Below are 20,897 nucleotides of genomic sequence, written 5' to 3'. Positions count from 1 at the left end.
ATGGGGTCACCCACTTTGGGTTCCTAAGAAAGTCCATTTAAGGCCAAAACAACTGGATATAGACACTCAAGAGCAAGCCACAAGCCTAGGATGCCTAATACAAAGTCTTACATGGTTTTTACAATGCTTTTGACTTGTGACCTTTTGTTTACAATGCTAGTGATATATACTGAAAGGTTATATATGTACCTGTGCTGACATGAGGGGTAACAATACCCAAACATTAAAACCATTCTAATATGGACACTCAAGAGCAAGCCACAGGCCTAGGATGCCTAATACAAAGTCTCACATGGTTGTTACAAATTCTTTTGACTTGTGACCTTTTGTTTACAGTGCTAGTGATATATACTGAAAAGTTATATTTGTACCTGTGCTGACATGAGGGGTAACAAGACCCAAACATTAGAAATTTAGAACCATAGAGAATGGTCGGTTTAACTCTTAACAATTGTTTTATTAGGAAATATTAAACATATTCTATTGAAAGGGAAAATTTCTGATAGGTTCTTTCCTCATCATTCTTTCTTTCCATCTGAGATGCATGCAATGGATGTGCAGCTAACCTGTTATCTATCATGAGTAACATCACATTGAATTCGGCTATTCTTTCAGTTGTTTGAATTGGTTTCTTTGGTGTCCTAAACACTGTTTCTCATTCGACATATCTGTATGTAGTCATTACTTCTATATCAATGTTGTACTAATCGTTATTGGGATTAAATTGGCGTGGGGAAAAAATCTGAAAAAATCGGTAAAAATCGGGAAAAAATCGTAACATACAAAAATATTCATTTTTTTTTCAATTTTTTTCATATCTAAAGCATCTACAACATAAAATAAATACATTGATACATAAATATGATAAAAGAAATAATATATAAGATGTTTAATATCATTCTAGTGCCACATCACACATAACAGTGAATCGTGTCCTGAATAGTAAGTCCTGACTCATGACTCCCAACTCAGCCTCAAAATATCAACAAAAAATATAATAATGTATCTCATATCATGAGTCATAATGTCATACACAATGAAGTGAACCAAATAACTAAAGTCTAATATTACTGATTTCCTTTGCCCCTCCCTCTAGATGTAGATGTTGGTGGAGTTGGCAGTAGACTCTGCTGTGCTCTAGAAGCTGAAGAACTAAGAGCTACAGGAGGTAGACCACGTCCTCTACTGGTGACAGGGGTAGCTTGGGTCACCTTCTCCTCATAAATTTATTTATTTATTTTATTGATTTTTAATTCCTGCGATTTTTACCCAAAAAATCGTGATTTTTTCATAAAAATCGGGCAAAAAAGAATAAATTCGTTTTTATCAGCTGATTATATCGCGAAATTTAAAAAATCGCGATTTCACGATTTTATTGCGATAAAATCGCGGTTAGTGCAACACTGATGTATATTTCATGCTGGATATACTGATCAAACTGCTCAGACTTTCTTTTATTTTACTTTTACTATACTTCAGAATGTTTTTGTTTGAGATGTGTCAGGCAGTTCCCATTGATATACTTCCATAGTGCATTTTTATTGTCTTGTCAATTGTAGTTGGTCACTCTGTGAACTTCAGTGGACCTTGTATCTTTCCTTGTAGTGCATTGATGGATTTTATCGCTTCAGCAATTATAAATTATCATATTTATGATAAATTTTCACAAGCTGCAAATTTGTCTGCAAATAATATTTATTTGTAAACTTGGCAGATCACAAAGGATGCAACCCAAGGAAGCGAGGTAGGGAAAGCAATGGCATTTTATGTGCTAGATGCCTTGTTAAGCTTTGATCAGGACCAGGTTTTCTTAAGCCAGCTTCAAAGTAGGGATTTGTTGCATGGTTGCCTGTCAGACATCAGCAACAACTCATACCAGGTGAGTTTATTTTCCCCAACTGCATTCTGGAAGTGAGGTGAATCCAGTAGCAGTATAATGTCAGGGCAAGGAATTTTAGACAAAATTTCATATGTTTTCCTTTGATTCTTACACAATTTTTCCTGTACTTGTAGCATCCTGTAATCATGAGTGTACTATCAACAAAATATATATTTTCATTTGGAAGTCCACGTGGATAAATAAAATTCAATAATTCTCATTTAATCGTACATGGTTTATGGATCAGAAATTCCTCCAAGGTGCTGTTTTGATGAGATATTTATTCTAGACATAGATATATTCATTGCTGAAATATTTAATACTCTATCCAGCCTGCTTTATAAAATGGCATAATCCAATTTGACTCATCTTCTCTGTGCATATGGATCTGCTATAATCCTATGATAGGAATCTAGATTGGTCGGTGCTGGAAGCAGATGAAACACTTCTAAGTGGGCATTGCCTTTTTGTGTACAACCTATTTAGGGGCTAATTAGCTGCTTTCAAACGAAGTTAAATGTCACAATCTTGTCTGATGAAATGTTTGCCAATCATAGTTGTTATATGGGCTTCTCTTGTATATCTTCAGAGTCATACGTTATCTAGCCTTTGCAGTTCAAGGTACATTTATGTTAATAGAAGGTATTGTTTCTATTTTTTGTGTAAGATTGTGTGCTTAAGAAATAGGTTCTAACAGTCACATAGACTGCCAAATTCTGTTATTTAAAAGTTGCTGTGTCTGAAAGTATCATTTTTCAAAAAAAATGTTATTCTAGGCGGTAATGCTTCCGTCAGCAGATTCTATACGTCGTCTGTATACTGTTGAAGCAGAGCTGGCTCTTCTTCTACGAGTTGGTTTTGGGTACAAGAAACGAGGTGCACAAGCATTATTTTCAATGGGTGTTCTGGAACGGCTTTCTTCATGTAGAGCTGTTGATATTCAGCTAATGGTATACATTCAGTAGAAGCAAAGTGCTTTTGTTATGACATCTCTTTTCTAGCTTTCCAATATTTGTGAACATTTCAGAATGCTTCTTGCTGCTTTTCACGATTTAGAGTGATGAAAAATGAGGGCCTTATCTTTGTTTATTGGTTCAACCCTTGTTCTATCCAGGAAGATTCAAAGTGGGCACATGCATTCAAGATGGGTTTGGGTTTGCCATCCCAGCATGATCGATACCAGCAAATAGTATCTCCAGTGTTAAGATTGGTGTTTTGTTTGACTTCATTGGTGGATGTCTCAGAATTCCTTGAGGTCTGTTTTTGATCTTACCATTCTTCCATTGTTGGTTTGACTAATGGCAATCCTATGTTTTCCCAGCAAATTGTCTTTTCCATGGGAATTTTGTCTTAGATTTACAACATGTGAAACTACTTGATCCATATGGTCAGTGTTAATTTTTCAATGTTCTATGCTGTAACAATCACTCTAACAATTTCTTCTATCAGTAGCAATCAATTTTCCAATTTAATTTCTGTCACCCAATAACAATAAGCAATTGTAGATAGAATAGTAAACAATATGCACAATAGAAGACAGCCAAGATCAATGAGACACAGAGATTTAGGTCAAAGACCAGGGAAAAACCCCACAAGGGGGAAAACCCAACCAGATTCTTCTTCTATTAGATGTTCATCAAATGTTCAGCAGAGATACATAGTCCAAGTACATCCATCAACTAGTCAAAGGTCAAAGCCTTGACCATCCAAGTCAACAAATCAATATCCAATCAAAGATGAGCATAAAAGTCAAATCTGGTCAAAGTACCAGTCCTGCAAATTTCGGCCATCAAAGTTCAGTCAACAGAAGTCAACGCATCCCTAAACTGTCAATGTCAATGGTCAATTGTGCTCCTAAAAGTTCAGTCAAAGCAGCAATAAATTCGGCCTCTCTTGCTTAGTCCAACCCAGTCAAAGCAATCAAATCTGCGTGTAAATTTGGTCAAAGTCAACAGTCAACTTGAAGAAACCCTAGCTTCAGATCTGCTGTTAAAGATGGTCAAAGTTCCCAGGTCAAATCAGTCAAAGTCTCCCTGAATTCGGCCTTCCAAAACAGATCCAAAAATTCAGTCAACTAGGTCAAATCAGCCCCATGTCAATGCTGATTAAAGATGCCCAAAACAGAAAGTCAAGACAGTCAAAGCAGAATCTCCTCTCTCATTCACACATGTGAACTCAGCCCTGGAATCTTAGAAGTGTACGAACCAATGAGGAAGATGTGATGTGTGATGTGATGCCTCCAAGTGATGTCAACTTAGGTCTATTTATATGTACTCTTGGAGGTCGAATTTCTTTAGTCCAACTTGTACTTTTCAAGTTGACTTGAACCAGCATTAAAAATAATATTTTTCCATGTGAAAATTTAATTTTTCTAAGTGCAAGAGGGGTCTCCGTAGGGTTTTTTGGGCTTCTCCAATGGAGAAATTGCTCCCTCAGCTGCCAATTTTCAACAGTCAGTTTATTTCCTAATTCAGATTTGGATATGCCAATCTTCTGCAGCATGCTTATGCATGGTCAAATATATATATGTTATTCCAATTTTTTATTAAATGTTGGAATGATATTGACATGCTCTTCATTTCAATACTAGTAGCTTCTAATTTAGTTTAGATCTGGTTTACGGCAAGGTTCTGTGATTAAAACCGGTACATTCATATTCTTTTTGGCAGAAAGGCACATTATATTAATTATTCCTGGTTATTGATTCATGCTTGTCACCCACTTTCTGTATGTATTGAGCATGGTTTAGCTGAACCCTGCTTAAATATGACTGAAAATTTATTTGATTGGTTGAGGCCTCAATATGCATGGTGCTTAAGATTTGTAGATATGCATTGTTAAATATTTTTGTTCATGTCAACTGTTCCATTAGTGTGTGTCTGAATTTGTCATTTGTTGTTTTAATATCAGACTTTTCTTATTTACTACAACTCTGGTTTATTTCAAAGTTCTAAACTTTTATGAATAAAATCTGAGTGCTTATACCCATTTCAGATACATTTCGTCCTTGTTTATTCTTTGTAATTAACACCTACCTGGAATTAGCTTGTAGCGTATATCTGGAACAAGTTATCTTTTGTTATTCACAGGCTTTCATCATTTGTTATATACAGTTATACTGCTTACAGATATAAAAAATTGATGATTTCTTGACATTGATAGCCAGTGGTACAACTTAGAACTTCAGTTTGAGTCTTGACATAGTTCACAATTATGCAACCCATATTGTGTGCTTACATTTTCTCTTATTTTCATAACCTACTCTTATTTTAGGTGATTTATTGCTTCGAATGACACATTAAATCATTCTCTTTTGGGTTTTCCTTGTTATTCATCTACATGCCACATATGCGGTGTACATTTGGCAAAACATCTTTTGTAGTCATGATTCTAAGCCATCAACTCCCAGGCAGCTTGGTCGTGATATCTGTGGAGTTACTTGTAATGATGGCATGAAGTGAAGACCCTACATTCATGGTTCAAGACATCAAATACATTATTTCTTACAATGCAATAAGACTAAGGCTCAGCAAGGCGCTCAACTTGGAGTTGACCTGTGTCTAGGGCTTTGACTTTGAGTTGATTGTACAAAATTGGAAAATATTTAAAATATTCAAAATTTAATTGAGAAAATATATATTTATGCATGTTAATACAACATGAACAATTTGAAACCAAATATTCAAGTTCGCTAGTTTATTTCGTAATGGTGCAAAAGGCAAAATCACATTAAGATGCATAGACTGTAATTTTTAAACAAAAAATAAATATACTAAGCACAATTTGGGTTATTGATGAAATTGAATTTGTTTTTGAGATGTATCAGTCAAAGAATGATGGGAAATGAATTAAACTAGTCTCAAAATATCTGTTAGAACTAGTATGTAATTTGCACATGTGGCCACAACACATCTAGATGTGTCATTCATGTATATGTAATCACGGCTAAGGTCACCACTTGTCATTTATTATCATTTATTTTAATGCTTTGGAGTGTTTAAGGTCATCGCAGTCAAATTTGTATACATAGGCTCATTAACCCATCTTGTGGGTAGCATCCTAATTGAGTTGTGTATTAATACAACACAACTCTCCTTTGCATTCAGTGTTTCTAATTGCCATGATTATGTCACCAAAATCAAACTCCACGATAATATCGGCAATATATATTGTGATAATTTTCCCTTGTGAAACCATCACAAATAATTTGGGTAATTATCATGGTAATTTGGAAAGTATCATTCCACCTATGTCAATATCAGCTTATAACTAAATTCTTGGTTATTTAATCCTCATTCTTTAAAAATGAGTTAGGGGATTGAGCTTTAAGGATACTATGACTATTTTCATCCAATATAATTCACGGTGCACTTGAGAAGTGCAAAAGAACAAAAATTAGAAAATCAGAATCAAATTGTTTTCCTGTGAATGCTTGGTTCGATGAGGAATGCAAAATGGCAAGGAGAACCTTCAAAAAGATAGGGGAGGAGAAGATGAATGTAAAGTTATATAAGCGGATTTTAAAAAGGAAAAAAGATGAGTTCATGCAAACAAGGCGGGAAGAGTTAATATATCTAGGCAAGAATAATCCAAAGTTTTTTTGGCAGGAACTTCAATCGAGGAAGAAGCAAATTGAAAATGATATTATAGCCAATCAGTGGTTTGACTATGCAAGGCAACTCTACGAAAAAGAATTAGAGGTTGAGCCTCCTCCCAGGATCAGCACAACTACAAATCTTTTCGCATTACAGGGGGTGGAGAGGAATTAAAAAGTTGAAAACAGGGAAGACAAAGGACTTGGTTGAACTTCAAGCAAAATATCTAAAGTGGGGAATGAGCATTTTGGCACCGCACATCATGGAAATATTCAACAACGTCATTCAGCAAGGATGCTCAAGACATTGGACAACTAGTCTAGCAATACCCTATTTTAAAAGTGGAGACATTAATAATCCTTCCAACTATAGAATCATCATGATCAATCCTTAGTTTGCAAATCTTTTCAGCGGCATGGTAGAAAATGGAAACAATAAGTGGGCAGAAGTAAAAGAAAAGATGGCAAAAGGGCAAACGAGTTTTAGGTCGAAGCATTCTACAGTAGATCATGGTATCAAGCTGAGACACATTATTGAAAAGGTTTAGGGGGACAAAGAAGAAGTATTTTGCTACTTTGTTGATTTCAAAAAGGCATTTGACATGATACCTAGAGATAAGTTGTGGCGTAGAATGGAAGAACTTGAAATTCCTTTGCAATATAGAGCTGCTGTCCATAGGCTTTACGAAGAGGTGAAAGTAAAAATTAGAACTTCAACAGGCATTTTAGAAAGCTTTAGGAGTGACATATGAGTCAAGCAAGTTTTCCCTTTATCCCCTACCCTTTTTGGTTTATATATTGACAAATTTGAAGAGTGGCTAAATCTGCAAGGTGGGGATGGTGTTTAGTTGGGGGAGTTTGTGATAAAACTTCTTTTATATGCCGATGATCTTGTATTGATTGTTAAATCGGCCCATGGATTGCAGATGCACCTATATGCCCTTGACCATTTTTGTAAAGCAGTGAGGATGTAAGTCAATACTAGTAGGACCAAAATAATGATTTTCTCTAATAAAAGGAAGCAAAGCTAACATATGTTCTTCTTTGAAGGCAACATTCTTGAAGAAGTAAATGAATACAAGTACCTTGGGATCAATTTCAACAAGAAGCTTAATTGGGAGGACTGCAGAAATAAGAGAACTTTAGGAGGGTGGAAAGCATTATATGCACTTCAAAACAGATGTAGAGAGGCAGAGTTATGGGATTGGAAAACGATTAAAGTGCTTTTTGGACTCCTAGTTTGTCCAATGATATTATATGGGTGTGAACTGTGGGCTAGCAGCATCCTTGTTTCAAAATGGAAACAAATTGAGAAAATCCAAAAACGCTTGATCATGAGCAAGTTCAAAATAAAAAGTTTGGTTCCTTATGAGATAATGTTGAGTGAAACAGGAGCAACTCCCATCGAAGCAATTGCTATGGTGCGTCTTATAAGGTATCTAAAAAGAATTGAGCAAATGGGAGTAGGTAGATGGCCGAAAGTTATCTTCAATGAAGGCATGAGTGAAAGAAAGAAATCATGGATGAGACAAAACAACAAATGGATGCAAAAATGGAATATTTACCTCAATGCATGTCCCACAAATAGCAAGGAGTTAAAGAATTTTGTTATGGAGAAGTTCTGTAAGTGTATATGGGGAAAAGAGTTGGGTAGAAAGAAGAAGTACTATGTTTAGGAATTCAACCCCACTTGTGATCTCCATCAAAAAGAGTACATTGGAGCCAACATTCCATGGAGAGCAAAGATTCTTATTGCTCAATTAAGAACCAACTCACATCAACTTCGGTGTGAAACGGGACAATGGAAGAGACCTAAAGAAGCTTGGGAAGAATGGGTGTGTACTTTTTGCACTTCCGGGGTAGTGGAATCGGAAAAAAACTTCATTTTGGAATGTGATGCTTTCAGAGACATCAAAGACAGTTATGGCAGTATGTTAGTCTCAATTCCTTGGCATTGTCTTTTTAGTGAGGGGACTGTTAGAAGGTTGGGTCAGCTCATCATCAATTTGAGTAAGAAAAGGATTGAATTGCAAAAAGCAAAAAAAATGGAGGTTGGTAGTCCCATAGATTATTTCTAGTCTCGTGGACATTAAAAATATCATTCATTCATTCAAGCAAAGAAGGGGAAATTTATTGTTTTCTTGGGATAACCAAATTCTTGGTCATTTAAGCCTCATTTTAAAAAAGTGAGTTAGGGGATTGTTCTTTGAGGATTTTGTGACTATTTTTCATGAAGTAGACAAGAGGAAATTATTGTTTTCATTTTCCCATGATTCATCTCATGAGATACATACCCTAGTACTTAATGGTAATATTAAATACTTAAAGTAAATTTTTATGTAAATTGCTAAAATTATCATTAAATGTTTTCAGATATTTTAGAGTGGTTCCAACCTATTTAGATTTCATATGAAGAAAGTAGAATTTTAAATCCCATTAAAAATTCAATAGACTTAAACTGTTTTCAGGATTGGCAGGATTTCAACTTTTCCACTGCATCCTTTCATGTAGGAGGGTATGGAATTGGCAATTAATCAAGAGCACCAAGCTCTCTATATACCTCGATGTTGGTGGCATCGATTATTGAACTACTTTGTCATAATCCTAATTATTGATGTTATGTAGCTGTTAAGAGCCTCTTTGTTAATGTATTTTGGTTTAAAGATGGATCACAATTGGTGCCACTTTAGTTATATACACTCTTGCTTGCTATATACATAAGAAAATTTGCATATTTATGTATAATGGTTTGGATTCATATGGATGTGTTGATTTTGGGTAGCATCGAATGTGCTCTAGCTCCGAAATTTTGTGGATGGGCTAGAACACATGAGATCTCCAAGACCCAGAAATCGTTTGGAGAAATTCCACCCAGATGAGGAGTTATTAAAATAATTAATATTTTTTAATGGGTTCGTAAGTCTAAACTTAGGAAAATAAAAATATTAATGGGTATTAATAAAAATATGAGTGAGAAGCTTCTAAGAGGCGAGGATCAAGTCTGTTTTATTCTTAGTTGTTGATTCATTAACAAGAAAAGTATAAGAGGAGGTTTGAGGGTCAGTTGGAGACACACTTGAGAGATCAGTCACTTCGATTTTTTTGGGGTGAGGTTTGTCGAGAAAATTGAACAAGTGATCTGTTGCAGCAGAGGGGCAGGGATAATTGAGGTTGGAGGATCTTCTCCGGGACCTCGAATACACAGCAGAGAGTGGTGGAGAGATGCTAGAGGTGGAAGCGCGGACCCAGGGAGGCTGACGCTGGGGCAGGAGGGCCTATGCATTTCTTGATGCAGTGCCAGCATACGGGTAGAACCACCCTCCAGTAGAAATCCGAATTCAGCTAGGGCACAGCAGGTTCAGTCGAGAAGGCTGACGTCAGAGCTCCGGGAGGCAGTGTAGTGCTGATGCAGTGTCCCAGTGTGCTCCACGCAGGCCCACGCAGCTACTGCGAAGGGGGAACGTAGTTGTAGCTAGCGATAATCAGTCTAGTTGCCGAAAAGGAGGGATTTTTGCCGGGTGAAGTGAGGTAATCTCACTTAAGTTTCTGCCAGTATATTTTTATCTCTATAACTGGATAGCCGAGAGGGCATCTAGAGTTGTGTTCAGAACTACTGCTTAATAATAGAAAACCTAAGTAATGTGACACGTGGATTCGGGATTCATCAGATGCGGGGATTCGAGTGTCGGCTTCGGACACGTTGACCCCTCGGAACAGGACACGTTGACCCCCCAGAAGAGGACATGTTTGGATACGTTTTATATATATATATATTAAAAATTAGATATTTCTTACACAAATTTTCATTAATGATGCAAATTCATTGATTTCAAACATAGATCTTCATCTAGATGTAAGTTTTACTGTTTACAAAGTAAGGTAGTAACATTATAGCATGCATAATACAAAAAAAATTCAAATACATGTCACTTAAATGATAAATCAATGAATCGTAGATTCTAAATTCATAAATGATAAACCATAATACATATTCAATTCATCAATGATCCAATAGGAGAAAGACAAGATAGTAAGATAAAGACACTGACAACTATAGTTTTTTCATTAAGTTATCAAAATCAAAATGTGTTACATAGGCAGTGCAATGCCAATGGAAAATAGAAATAGAAAATACAAAACAACTACAAATATACAAGCCTCAAGGCAGTAGGTAGCTCATGACTCATGAGTCATCTATCCTCATAGTCATCATCAAAATCAGCATCATTGTCCTCATCATCATGGTCACCATTGCTCTCCTCTGCTGCATCCTCCTCCACTATATCCAAAGTCGCCTTTGCATTTTTTGGTGTGGAGGATGACCCCTCTACAGTATCACCATCATCAAATCTAACAAGCTCTAGCACTGGATCATTGAGATCCATGTTGGCCAATGCTAACTCAACATTGTTATCCATACCCATATCATCAGGAAAGACATCCCACATCTTTGTCTTTCCCTTCAACCACTCTTCTCTCTGCCTGTAAATAAGACGAAGGTTGGTGTGCACATACTCTATTGTCTCTGCCTTGGACTGCTCAAGCCTGCTCTTCTTAACACTATACAAATTCCCATATGTGCTCCAATTCCTCTCACAATAAGAGGATGAAGTCACTTGAGAGAGGAGCCTCATGGCTAACTGCTGTAGAGGAGGGCTTGTTGCCCCATGATTTTCCAACCAAGAATAGGGCTTTTTAGCCCCCTGTCTCTAATCACATCATATCTTGCAAATTGACCAGTGCCAGTGGAAAACTCTGCAAAGGCATCCTCCACCTCATCAAGCAATGCTCTATCTTGAAAAACCCGCCTGAATGCATCTTTCCTCCCTTGTGAGATTTCACCATTCATCTGAGGAGGGAATCTGTGGGAAGGTCCACGATTCAGCCACTCATGGCTGTAGTATTTTGTATTCAATGAGTGAGCCAAACAATGTAAAGGTGTGCAATTCTTGTCCCATATGCCGACAAGAATATCCGGTATAGTACCATAGAAGGCCTTTGGTGATGTCTCATACTTGGGGCACTCACTCTATAGAATAATGCTCCTCATAGACTAAATCATGGAATCCCATCCTTCATAAACCTCTCCTAGGATGGGTTGGTCTGTATCTGCAAATCGAAACAAAGAAATGATAGGGTCCATGATCTGAATAATTAGATCTACCCTCTCCCACCAAGCATCATCTAGCACTGTGTCCTTCACTCTTTTAGAGGCTTCTTGATCTGTCTTTCTCCAAAAAGAGCAAAACTCTGAAATAACCATGGCCCCAAGAGCGGTCTTGACCTCTCTCAACCTCTTCAACATGATGAATGAAGAGGCAAACCGTGTATCCGCAATCTTCAACAATGATAGATTGTTGTACTCCTTGTAGATAGTGAGGTCATTTGTATGGTTTTGTACTAAGTTATGGATATGCCATGCATCATAATAATGTTACCAATCCAAAGCACATCAGAAGCAATGGATTTCAGTGCTAAGTTCAATGAATGGACAATGTAAGGTGTCCAAAACACTTGTGGATATTTAGCTTCCACAACCATGCCAGCAACCTTGCAAACAGGTGCATTATCTGTAATGATTTGCACACAATAATCAACACCTACATCTTCAATAATTTTAATAAACAACTCACCCATATATTGTGCATCCTTGTATTCTCCAAGTGTATCCATTGCTTTCAAGAAAACTAGAACATTCAAGGAAGACACCATGAAGTTGATGAGTGGGTGCCGTGCCAGATCTGTCCATCCATTAGAAACAATGCTAACCCCAGATGTTGGCCATGATGCTTTAATAGGCTGAAGAATTTTTTGTACCTCTTTTTTTGCCTTCATCAACAATGTCGTTTTAAGCTTCTTTGAACCAGGAGGCACATACCATGATTGAGCCCCTTGAGTTAGAGCTCGACACATCTCAATAAATAGAGGTGAGCATGCATTGGACCAAGTGAAATTGCCTTTATTTTTGTTGCTTGTCCCCCACTAGAACTTTCAAATGGGAATTTGTTGTTGCCTTTCCTCAAAAATGGAAGGGGGTCATCATTCTTGGTTTTTTCCTCTTTTGTGAAGGAACTTTTGTACAAGCTCCAACTCCAAATCTTGGTAAAGCCAACAAATGGTCTTTCACACAGTAATATGTGCTTGTGAAAGTATTGTGGCAAAGGTTGCATCTCTAATTCACATTGCCTCCTCCCTTCACCTTACTGCTTGGCCCATCCTCTCTTGTGACATATTTCCACAATGGATATTTCTCAATGTTACCTTTAGGAGGAAGTCTTCCCTCAACATTACTTGTAATAGAGAGAATACTTGTAGCAGACTCTGATGAAATTAGGGGAGGAGGGGCATCTCCAATGGAAACATTCTTCCCCTTCCTTTTCCCCTTACCTGCTGCCCTTGATTGAGCCATGAATACTGTAAAAAAATAACAAAACATGCACAAAGTTGTAAAAGAAATGCATATACAAAGTGTTTTAATACAAATGCGAAAAAATAGAGAGGAAATGCACTTGTTGCTTGAATCTCCTTGAAAACGCTCCACACCCTTTGCTCCTTGCTCCAAACTCCTCACAACAAACCCACAACCCAGCTATTGCAAAAGAAATGAGTGAAAATGATGCAAAGGAAAGGGATTTCTGCCCTTTTATGGCCGCGTGGGTCCCATTTTGCTGGATTTGTGTTCGGAAATCAAGACACAATGTGTCCGATCGGGATAATCCGGATTCGATCATGGCCTAATTGAACACGTCGTGTCCTGATTTCTGGACACGATTTAGGTTGAATCGTGTCTGATTCGACAGATTTAGACAAGTAGCCCTGTTAGAACAAATCCGGTTTCAGAGTAGAAAACGCTTAGAGCTGCTGCACCGGTTTCCCATATTGGGTTTTTCCGGGGACGTTTGTCCAAAAATAATGGTGTCCCTTGTGTATTTGTCTCGTTCTATTTTCAGTTCATGATCTGTATGTATGTGTAGTTTGCAATAGTGTTTTCATCGCTGTTTAAATAATTAAATAACTTGTTGAATGTAAAAACTTATAATTGGTCTTCTCGGACAGAGTTCTTTAACAAAAGAATATTGGGATCCAAGAATACTTTAAACAAGGATCAATGATACGTACCCCTTAAGCATTGGCTTCCCTAGAGTTCTTCTAGGTCTATATTTCCATGACTGATTCATCACTGTATGACACTTTAATTGTAGTATTAGATCTTCAGTTTTAGTATCGATAAAAGAAAATCACCTTCAATACGAAAAATCTTCTTTCCTTTGATGTGCAATAAAACAAATGTCGATGCCTCTTAATCTCCAGTAGCCTCAACATACAGACATTGCATTTTCACATTATATTAGTGAATCAATAGATGTATACATGACTGTCTTATATTATACATTTCACATTACAGAGGTTCTAGAAGACATGAACCTTCATACTTAATCTCTCAAACTAGAAACTTCTTTCGATCCTTTTCCAAAGTGAAAACAAATGTTAGAAAACTTTAATACATTTCAAGCACCTCTTCGATTGTACTTTTTGTTAGCGCTTGGAATTCACCTAGGCTGAGATAGACAAACTCTCAAGGCTACATCAAACCATTTCACCTCGTAGCTAGCCCTACGAGGTATGAGAAGGCTCTCTCGGGTCAGATTTGATAGATCTTATAATATAATTAGGCTGACCAAATAGAAATAAAGATTTTAGGCTAGTAAATTGATAGGGGGTTTGATTTGATGATTTTTGGGGGTTTTGGTGGCAATTGGTGGAAGTGCAATTCAAGGTGCGGGGATTGAGCACAGTTTTCACAGGGGAATCTAAGGGGCAAGGTAGGAGCGAGTGCTGATGCTTTAATCTGATGATGGATGATCAGAGATGATAGAGGAGGAGCTAAAGAGGGCAAACACACATTTTGAATCCTCTCTAGACAGTAGAAAACATTAAAATTGAACAAACTAAAAAGCTGAGCATGCTAAAACATGAATTCAACTTTACCACTTCATCTGTCCAATTTAGAAGCATAAGAGAGATATGAAATACATAAACAAACTTACAAGATCATGTAGAGAACACACCATCAACATATCAGTCCACAAGAATCCTCAAAGATGTCTGTAAAACCCTGGCTTTCCTTGCCTCAAATTGCAGAAATAGATGCACAATATACAATAAAGCTTCCTTCCACAAGAGTCCAACCATCAAAATGAGAAAGAGAAGGCATAATATAGAAGGTCAAACCTCTTCCCCCACCTCTAGGGGTCGAGCTCAGCTTCCTAGGAGCTGTTACAACTAATTCTAAATCAGTCACTAGATAATAGGCCAGCACAACAACTTGCCTCTAAAAGTTAGGAAGCCTATCCATGCATTAAATATTAACTATTTACATCAAAGAAGCTTCTAGAAGAGTAAAGAAAGATAAAGCCTATCAAAGTGCCATGAAAATATTACATTCATCCATCATCTACAAGTAAAAATGGTCAACCATAGTCAAAACAGTGTTTTTTGACCGAAAATGGCAATTCTGGCAAATCTGGAAGTTCTGGTCGCGCCCCTTTACAGCTGTTTTTGAGTGGGTTCCACTGGTCCAAATCAGGTGCAAGATGGCTCATTGGAAAGCTTGGCCTGTCTACTTTCCATCCCAAGTGGAATTTCTGAATTTGGTGTTGATTTGACCCCTCAAAAACCATTTCTCCCAAGGTCACTTTCTGCAACTCAAAAAGTGGGCAGAAAGTCATTTTTTAGGTGTATTTTGAGCTTTTGGAGGCTCAAAACTCAAAATCAGGCTTCTCCCAAGTATTGGTAATTTTTCTTTTTGAATGCCCTTTCCAAAAATGCCAAGTTTGCAAAATTCCGAGCAGCCCTTCAAACTGGTCTCACCCGGGGTGAGACCAGTTCTTGGGAAAAACCTGTAATTTTACCAAAAATTTTCAAAATGCTCAAAAATCTTCAAAATTTTCACATTTTGGTGCTGGATCAAGGCTGATCAGTACCATGATGAGTGAGGGAGGCTTCAGCCAAGATCATAGTATTCAAAACCGTTCCGGTCTGACCGGTTACCGGCCTAACCGGCCGGTTAGGAGGCTCACCGGTCAGAACCGGTGAAAAAACCCGGTCAGCACCCCTATTTGCCCAGATTTTTGACCTAACCGGTCAAAACCGGCCGGTTTAGGTCCTAACCGGCCGGTTTTTTGCTAACCGGCCGGTTCCGTCCTAAACCGGCCGGTTTAGGGACAGGCCGCCGGTAAAGGTAAAAAGCGGCGGGTTTATGGCAGCTGAGGGCGGTTTAGGGTTTTTGGGGGTGAGGGAAAGGGATTTTCCCTCCAAAAAGACCCTCACAATTGCTATAAGACACCCCTCTCACCCTCATTTGTCTCACACAACTGATTTGGAGTGTTTGTGAGTGTTTGTGAGTTTGTTTGTGAGCTTGGAGAGTGTGGAGTTTTTGCTGAAGTAGTCATCTTGGAGTTGGAGTTGGAGCTATTTTGGAGATAGTGTGTAGCTGTCAGTGGAGTTGCCATCATCAAGAGGAGGCTAAGGGAGCTACTTTGCATTTCCAGGTAAGGATTTGCACTTGATAATTCCTCATTTGGGTCTGCTGTCCATGAATTAATTTTTTTGTGCTATAAACTTCTCATTTCAATGATCTATCATCTATGCTATGCTAAGCCTATGAACTCTCTAGCTCTATGCTATCAAATTTTTTAGCTTGCATGTGCATTTTTTTTCCTACATTTATCATTGGTTTTCCATGTTCCTTAGCTGCAATTTTTTTTTTAAATGGCAGATTTCTTTGCAAATTGTTATTATTTCAAGCAAACATGGCTCCAAAAGGAAAGGACAGTGCATGGGTTCATTGTGATGTAATTGATGGAAAAATGATATGCAAATTATGCCATAAATCTATTGGAGGTGGGGGTATTCTTAGGTTGAAACAACACTTGGCTGGGGTAAGAGGCCAAGTAAAGCCATGTGATGCACCAAAAGAACTGTTAGGTCCTATTAGGGCAGAATACATTGCCAAGCTTGAAAAATTTTATGAGGATAAGGCTAGGGAGAAGGCCATCCAAGATGAAATTGCAAGGAAGAGGGAATTATTAGAAGCCATGAAAGAGAGTGGGTATGATGATTATGAGATTCAAGACTCCACTTCTATCCCTTCCACCAATGACCCCTTTCACTATGTTCATCCTTCTGTTGGAGTTGGCCAACCATCAAGAGGACCAAAGAGACAAAACATCCAAAGTTATTTCTCATCTTCTGCCACCATTGCTTCTTCTAAATCTAATCCCACAGCCACTTCCTCCCAGCCAAGTTCTCAACCCACTTTGGATCAGCATTGGAAAAAACAATGCAAAGAAACTTCTCACCAATACATTGCTAGATGGTGGTATGATTCAGATATCCCATTTAATGCTTCTCGCTCACCTTATTACCAAGCTATGTGGGACTCTGTTATAGCTGCAGGAAAGGGCTTCAAAGGCCCTAGTATGCATGACTTGAGGGGAGCTCTTTTGCAAAAAGAGATATCTTCCATTGATGAGTATTTGACTGAGTTTAGAGAGTCATGGGTCAAAACAGGTTGTTCCATTATGTCAGATGGATGGACCGATGGAAAGAACCGCACTATCATTAATTTCCTTGTTTCTTGCCCTCAAGGAACCATGTTTTTTAAATCAGTTGATGCATCTGATAGGGTAAAGGATGCAAGCCTTCTATTTGAGCTTTTGGATAACATTATTCAGGAAGTTGGGGAGCAGCATGTTGTGCAGGTCATCACTGATAATGCCTCAAACTATGTTCTTGCTGGAAAGATGCTTGAGGCCAAATATAAGACCATATTTTGGACTCCATGTGCTGCACATTGCATAGACCTCATGCTTGAGGATATAGGCAAGGTGGAGTGGGTAAAAAACACTGTAGAGCATGCCAAGTGCATTACAAAATACATTTACAACCACTCATGGGTATTGAGCCTAATGAGGAAACACACTGGAGGCAAAGAGCTTGTTAGGCCTGCAATTACGAGATTTGCAACTCACTTCCTCACGTTGCAATGTCTCAATGGTCAACATAGAAACTTGCAGAAAATGTTTTCCTCTGATGAATGGTCTGAATCTCGGTGGGCTCGTAGACCAGATGGAAAAGACACCAAAAAGAAAGTGTTAGACACTTATTTTTGGAAAAGGTCTGTAGAGCTTGTGAAAATTACCGAGCCCCTTGTTAAGGTGCTAAGGTTGGTGGATGGGGAAAGATTGGCCATGGGCTACATTTATGAAGCTATGGATCAGGCAAAGGAGCAGATACGGGCAGCTTACAATGACAGGTTAGCTAAATATGGCCGTATATGGGAGATCATTGATAACAGATGGAACAATCAACTCCATCGTCCTATACATGCAGCCGGGTATTTTTTGAACCCAAGGTATCACTATAAAAATCGGCTAGGAGATCAGCATGATGGGGAGGTCAGAGCTGGATTGATTGATTGCTTGGAGCGCATGGTCCCTAACCATGTAGAGCAGTTGGATATACATAGACAGCTTACTATTTTCAATCAAGCAAGTGGTACTTTTGGCAAAAACTTGGCAAAGATGGCAAGAGATGTGGACCAACCAGGTAAGCAATTCCAATTTCCATTTTGTTTTTCATTTCAAGCTAAAATTGTTTACGTTCTTTACAATTCAAATTATAAACTAAGTTACTAATTATTGTCTTTTTCTTTGCAGCACATTGGTGGGAGTCATTTGGTGGCCAGTGTCCTCAATTGCAAAGGTTTGCAATTAGAGTCCTCAGTCAAACTTGCAGTGCTTCAGGTTGTGAGCGCAATTGGTCTGTTTTTGAGCGCATACACACGAAGAAGAGAAACCGTTTGGAACAAAAACGGTTAAATGATCTTGTTTTTGTGCAATACAACCTTCGACTGAGGAGGAACCAAATGATGAGCAAATCACCTGATCTAGATCCCATTGTGTTGGACGATATTGATCCAACATCAGAATGGGTGGAGGAGACTGAAGATCCTGTGTTTGAGGCTGATTTTGATATCGACATGGCTTTAGCGGAGGATGAGGCAGATTATGTGGCGGCATCAGAACCAGGATCAGTAGCGGCATCAAGGAAAGGCAAGGAACCAATGGAAGGCACTAGTCGTGCAGGTCGACAAACTCGTGCTTCCACTAGGTCCACTTCTATTGTCATTGGTGGCATTGATACTGATGTTGCAGATGAGGCAGAGGCATCCTCAGACTCTGAACCAGATGATGTCTATGTAGCTCCTGATGATGATCATGTGTCTAGTAGTGGTGATGATCTTGATGATTGATCATGTGTACACTGTAGACTTGTAGTAGGCCAATGGCCTCATAGCTTGCAGCATGGTTTTTGGACTCTATAGGCCATTTAGAGCCTCATTTCCTATGTATTTTGCTATTTTGTCGATGATATGTATTGCACTCGGTGCCATTTTGATATATTCACCTTTGCATGGTATATAAATGAGCAAACTTTGCATATTTTGTCTCTATTGGCTTGGAATCATGGTTTTACATCTTAAAAATAGTTTTTTTTCATTAAAAATTAATTATTTAATGTATTTTTTAAAAACCGGTTCGTTTAGACCAAACCAGTCCCGGTTAGACCGGTTCCGGTCGGTAAACCGTTAGCTAGGTGGACCGGTTCGGTCACCGGTTCCGGTTTTAAAAACATTGGCCAAGATACGGAGATTTGTCCTTTTCTTTTTCCTCATGAGAGCCTCGTTCAACCGCCGTTGAAGGATCTTCATCCTTGCTTTGTAAACATGCATTCTGGCCCAATAATGTGTTTTCATGTTGCGTAGCAGCTCTTTGTCATGATTTGCCTTCTCTAAAAGCCTCTGCTGTGTCTCAACCTCCGTTGAAGAAGACCGGTCATCACCTTGCTCATTAGTCTCATTGGTTGACCTGATGTTATTGAGCAAGGTGGAATCAACAAGTCAAAATGACCGCTGCCCTGCCTGCAAAATGCTGTGAAGTATGTTGTTTTCAAGGGGAAACATCATGAGGGATATGTTAGGGGAGGGAATTTACATATAGGAAAGGGAAAAATATATATAAGCAGGGAATTTTGAAGGAAAACATCACATAATGCTAAACATGTCATTCCATCTCTCACCATTTGCAAATCAATACTTTATTTAGGGAAACTGTGATTTTTTTTAGCACCAAGGGAAAGGACAATAAAAATCATCATGATGGAGGGGAGGATGTCATAAGCATAGGGGGATAGGGCAGCATCATCCATGTACAAGAAACAGGCAGCTCATTTTCAATTTGTTTTCACTGTCATTGAGGAGCACACTCTGTTTTTCATAATTTCAAAATGACCATTTGATGCTTTGGGAAACAGGGATTTAGGGTTTCTGATTGTAAGAGGAAGGGAAGGGGTTGTTGTGATCATTTTACAGTGGAAGGGAGAGGGGATTGTATCTTGGGAATGAGGGAAAATAGAGGATATTAGGGACTAGGTTTAGAGGGACAACGGAACCCTCAACAAAGTCTGCTGCCAATCAATTTTTGTAACAGCAATTCATTTAAAACAGAGGCAGCCTTATTTTTTCATTTGCCATGAGTAATTAAGGTTTCACTGTGTGATTTGATCATAGGGAGGGATATTCAATTGCCTAGGGAGTTTAACTGAAGGGACAAGCAATTGAATTAGGGTTTACATAGGGAATTAGGTAGGGGAAAAAACAGAGTTTTGAGGAGGGGAAAAAGATACCATGTTACTGCAAACCCTAACCACTGCAAGTCTGATTTCTTTGATGACTATGCAAATGAAATTTTTGTCATGACCTTATTTGAGCTTTGAAGTCTTTGACATATACACAAGATGACATTTTCCTTTATTTTTCTAAGGCTATGCAAAATGGCAAATTTCACTGTTTTTACAATTTTTTGAGTGCATGCCTTGTCATCACTTTTCTATTTGTTTTTTACCATGTTTTCTTTTCATTCACTGCTGTACATTTACATAGGCATTTTGCTGTGTTACTAGTGCTTAGGGTTTGATCATTATACATGGGGAAAAGGTAGGGTTTATAGGGTTTGAAAGGACTAGGGTTTGCAAATGATTTAGGGGTAGGATTTGTATAAGATTGGGGGTAGGGTTTGAGTATTGTTTGCAAATGAGATTAATGATAATGACATTTTAACACCTGTGATTAATCATGGGAAAATGAATGGAAGGGAATAAGGAATAAAACACCTTGAATAACAAACAAAACTACCAAAGCATATGCTTGCAAAAACCTCAAGCCAATTTAACCTATTCTTACATTGACTTCTTGCATGAATTTTATGACCATAATCCACCTTTGAAATCATGACACATTTCAAAACGATGTGATGGAGGCATACCTTCAAACCCACGAGCAAAATTTGGTGAAATTCGGGA

General features: G+C 38.1%; 2 protein-coding genes across 5 annotated transcripts in view; both read left to right on the top strand.

The window, feature by feature from the left end:
• The window catches only part of EMB3142 (nuclear pore complex protein (DUF3414)), a 447,780-nt gene that overhangs the window by 319,178 nt on the left and 107,705 nt on the right, over nt 1-20,897 (top strand). For all 4 annotated transcript variants that reach the window (XM_089384461.1, XM_089384462.1, XM_089384463.1 and 1 more), the window contains exons 35-37: nt 1,715-1,879; nt 2,656-2,829; nt 2,994-3,134. In XM_089384461.1, coding sequence (XP_089240587.1) covers nt 1,715-1,879; nt 2,656-2,829; nt 2,994-3,134 — 480 coding nt within the window. The remainder of the gene's footprint in view (nt 1-1,714; nt 1,880-2,655; nt 2,830-2,993; nt 3,135-20,897) is intronic.
• LOC149219719 (uncharacterized) lies at nt 15,553-19,021 on the top strand. Its single transcript, XM_089382655.1, has 2 exons — nt 15,553-18,083; nt 18,194-19,021. The coding sequence occupies exons 1-2, from the start codon at nt 16,154-16,156 to the stop codon at nt 18,787-18,789; spliced, it is 2,526 nt and encodes an 841-aa protein (XP_089238781.1). The 5' UTR covers nt 15,553-16,153; the 3' UTR covers nt 18,790-19,021.

Source organism: Pinus tabuliformis, chromosome Q, assembly GCF_031772625.1.
Source record: "Pinus tabuliformis cultivar Carrire ecotype Pingquan chromosome Q, CPIR1, whole genome shotgun sequence".
NCBI lineage: Eukaryota > Viridiplantae > Streptophyta > Pinopsida > Pinales > Pinaceae > Pinus > Pinus tabuliformis.
Note: the sequence above shows the minus strand (reverse complement) of the source record. Positions and strands in the feature narration are given on the sequence as shown.

Excerpts from the sequence above, each read along its gene's own strand:
- LOC149219719 (XM_089382655.1), top strand. The coding sequence starts at position 16,154 with ATGCTATCAAATTTTTTAGCTTGCATGTGCATTTTTTTTCCTACATTT. Across the intron at positions 18,084-18,193 it reads AAGAGATGTGGACCAACCAG|CACATTGGTGGGAGTCATTT; the intron begins GTAAGCAATTCC and ends TTTTCTTTGCAG.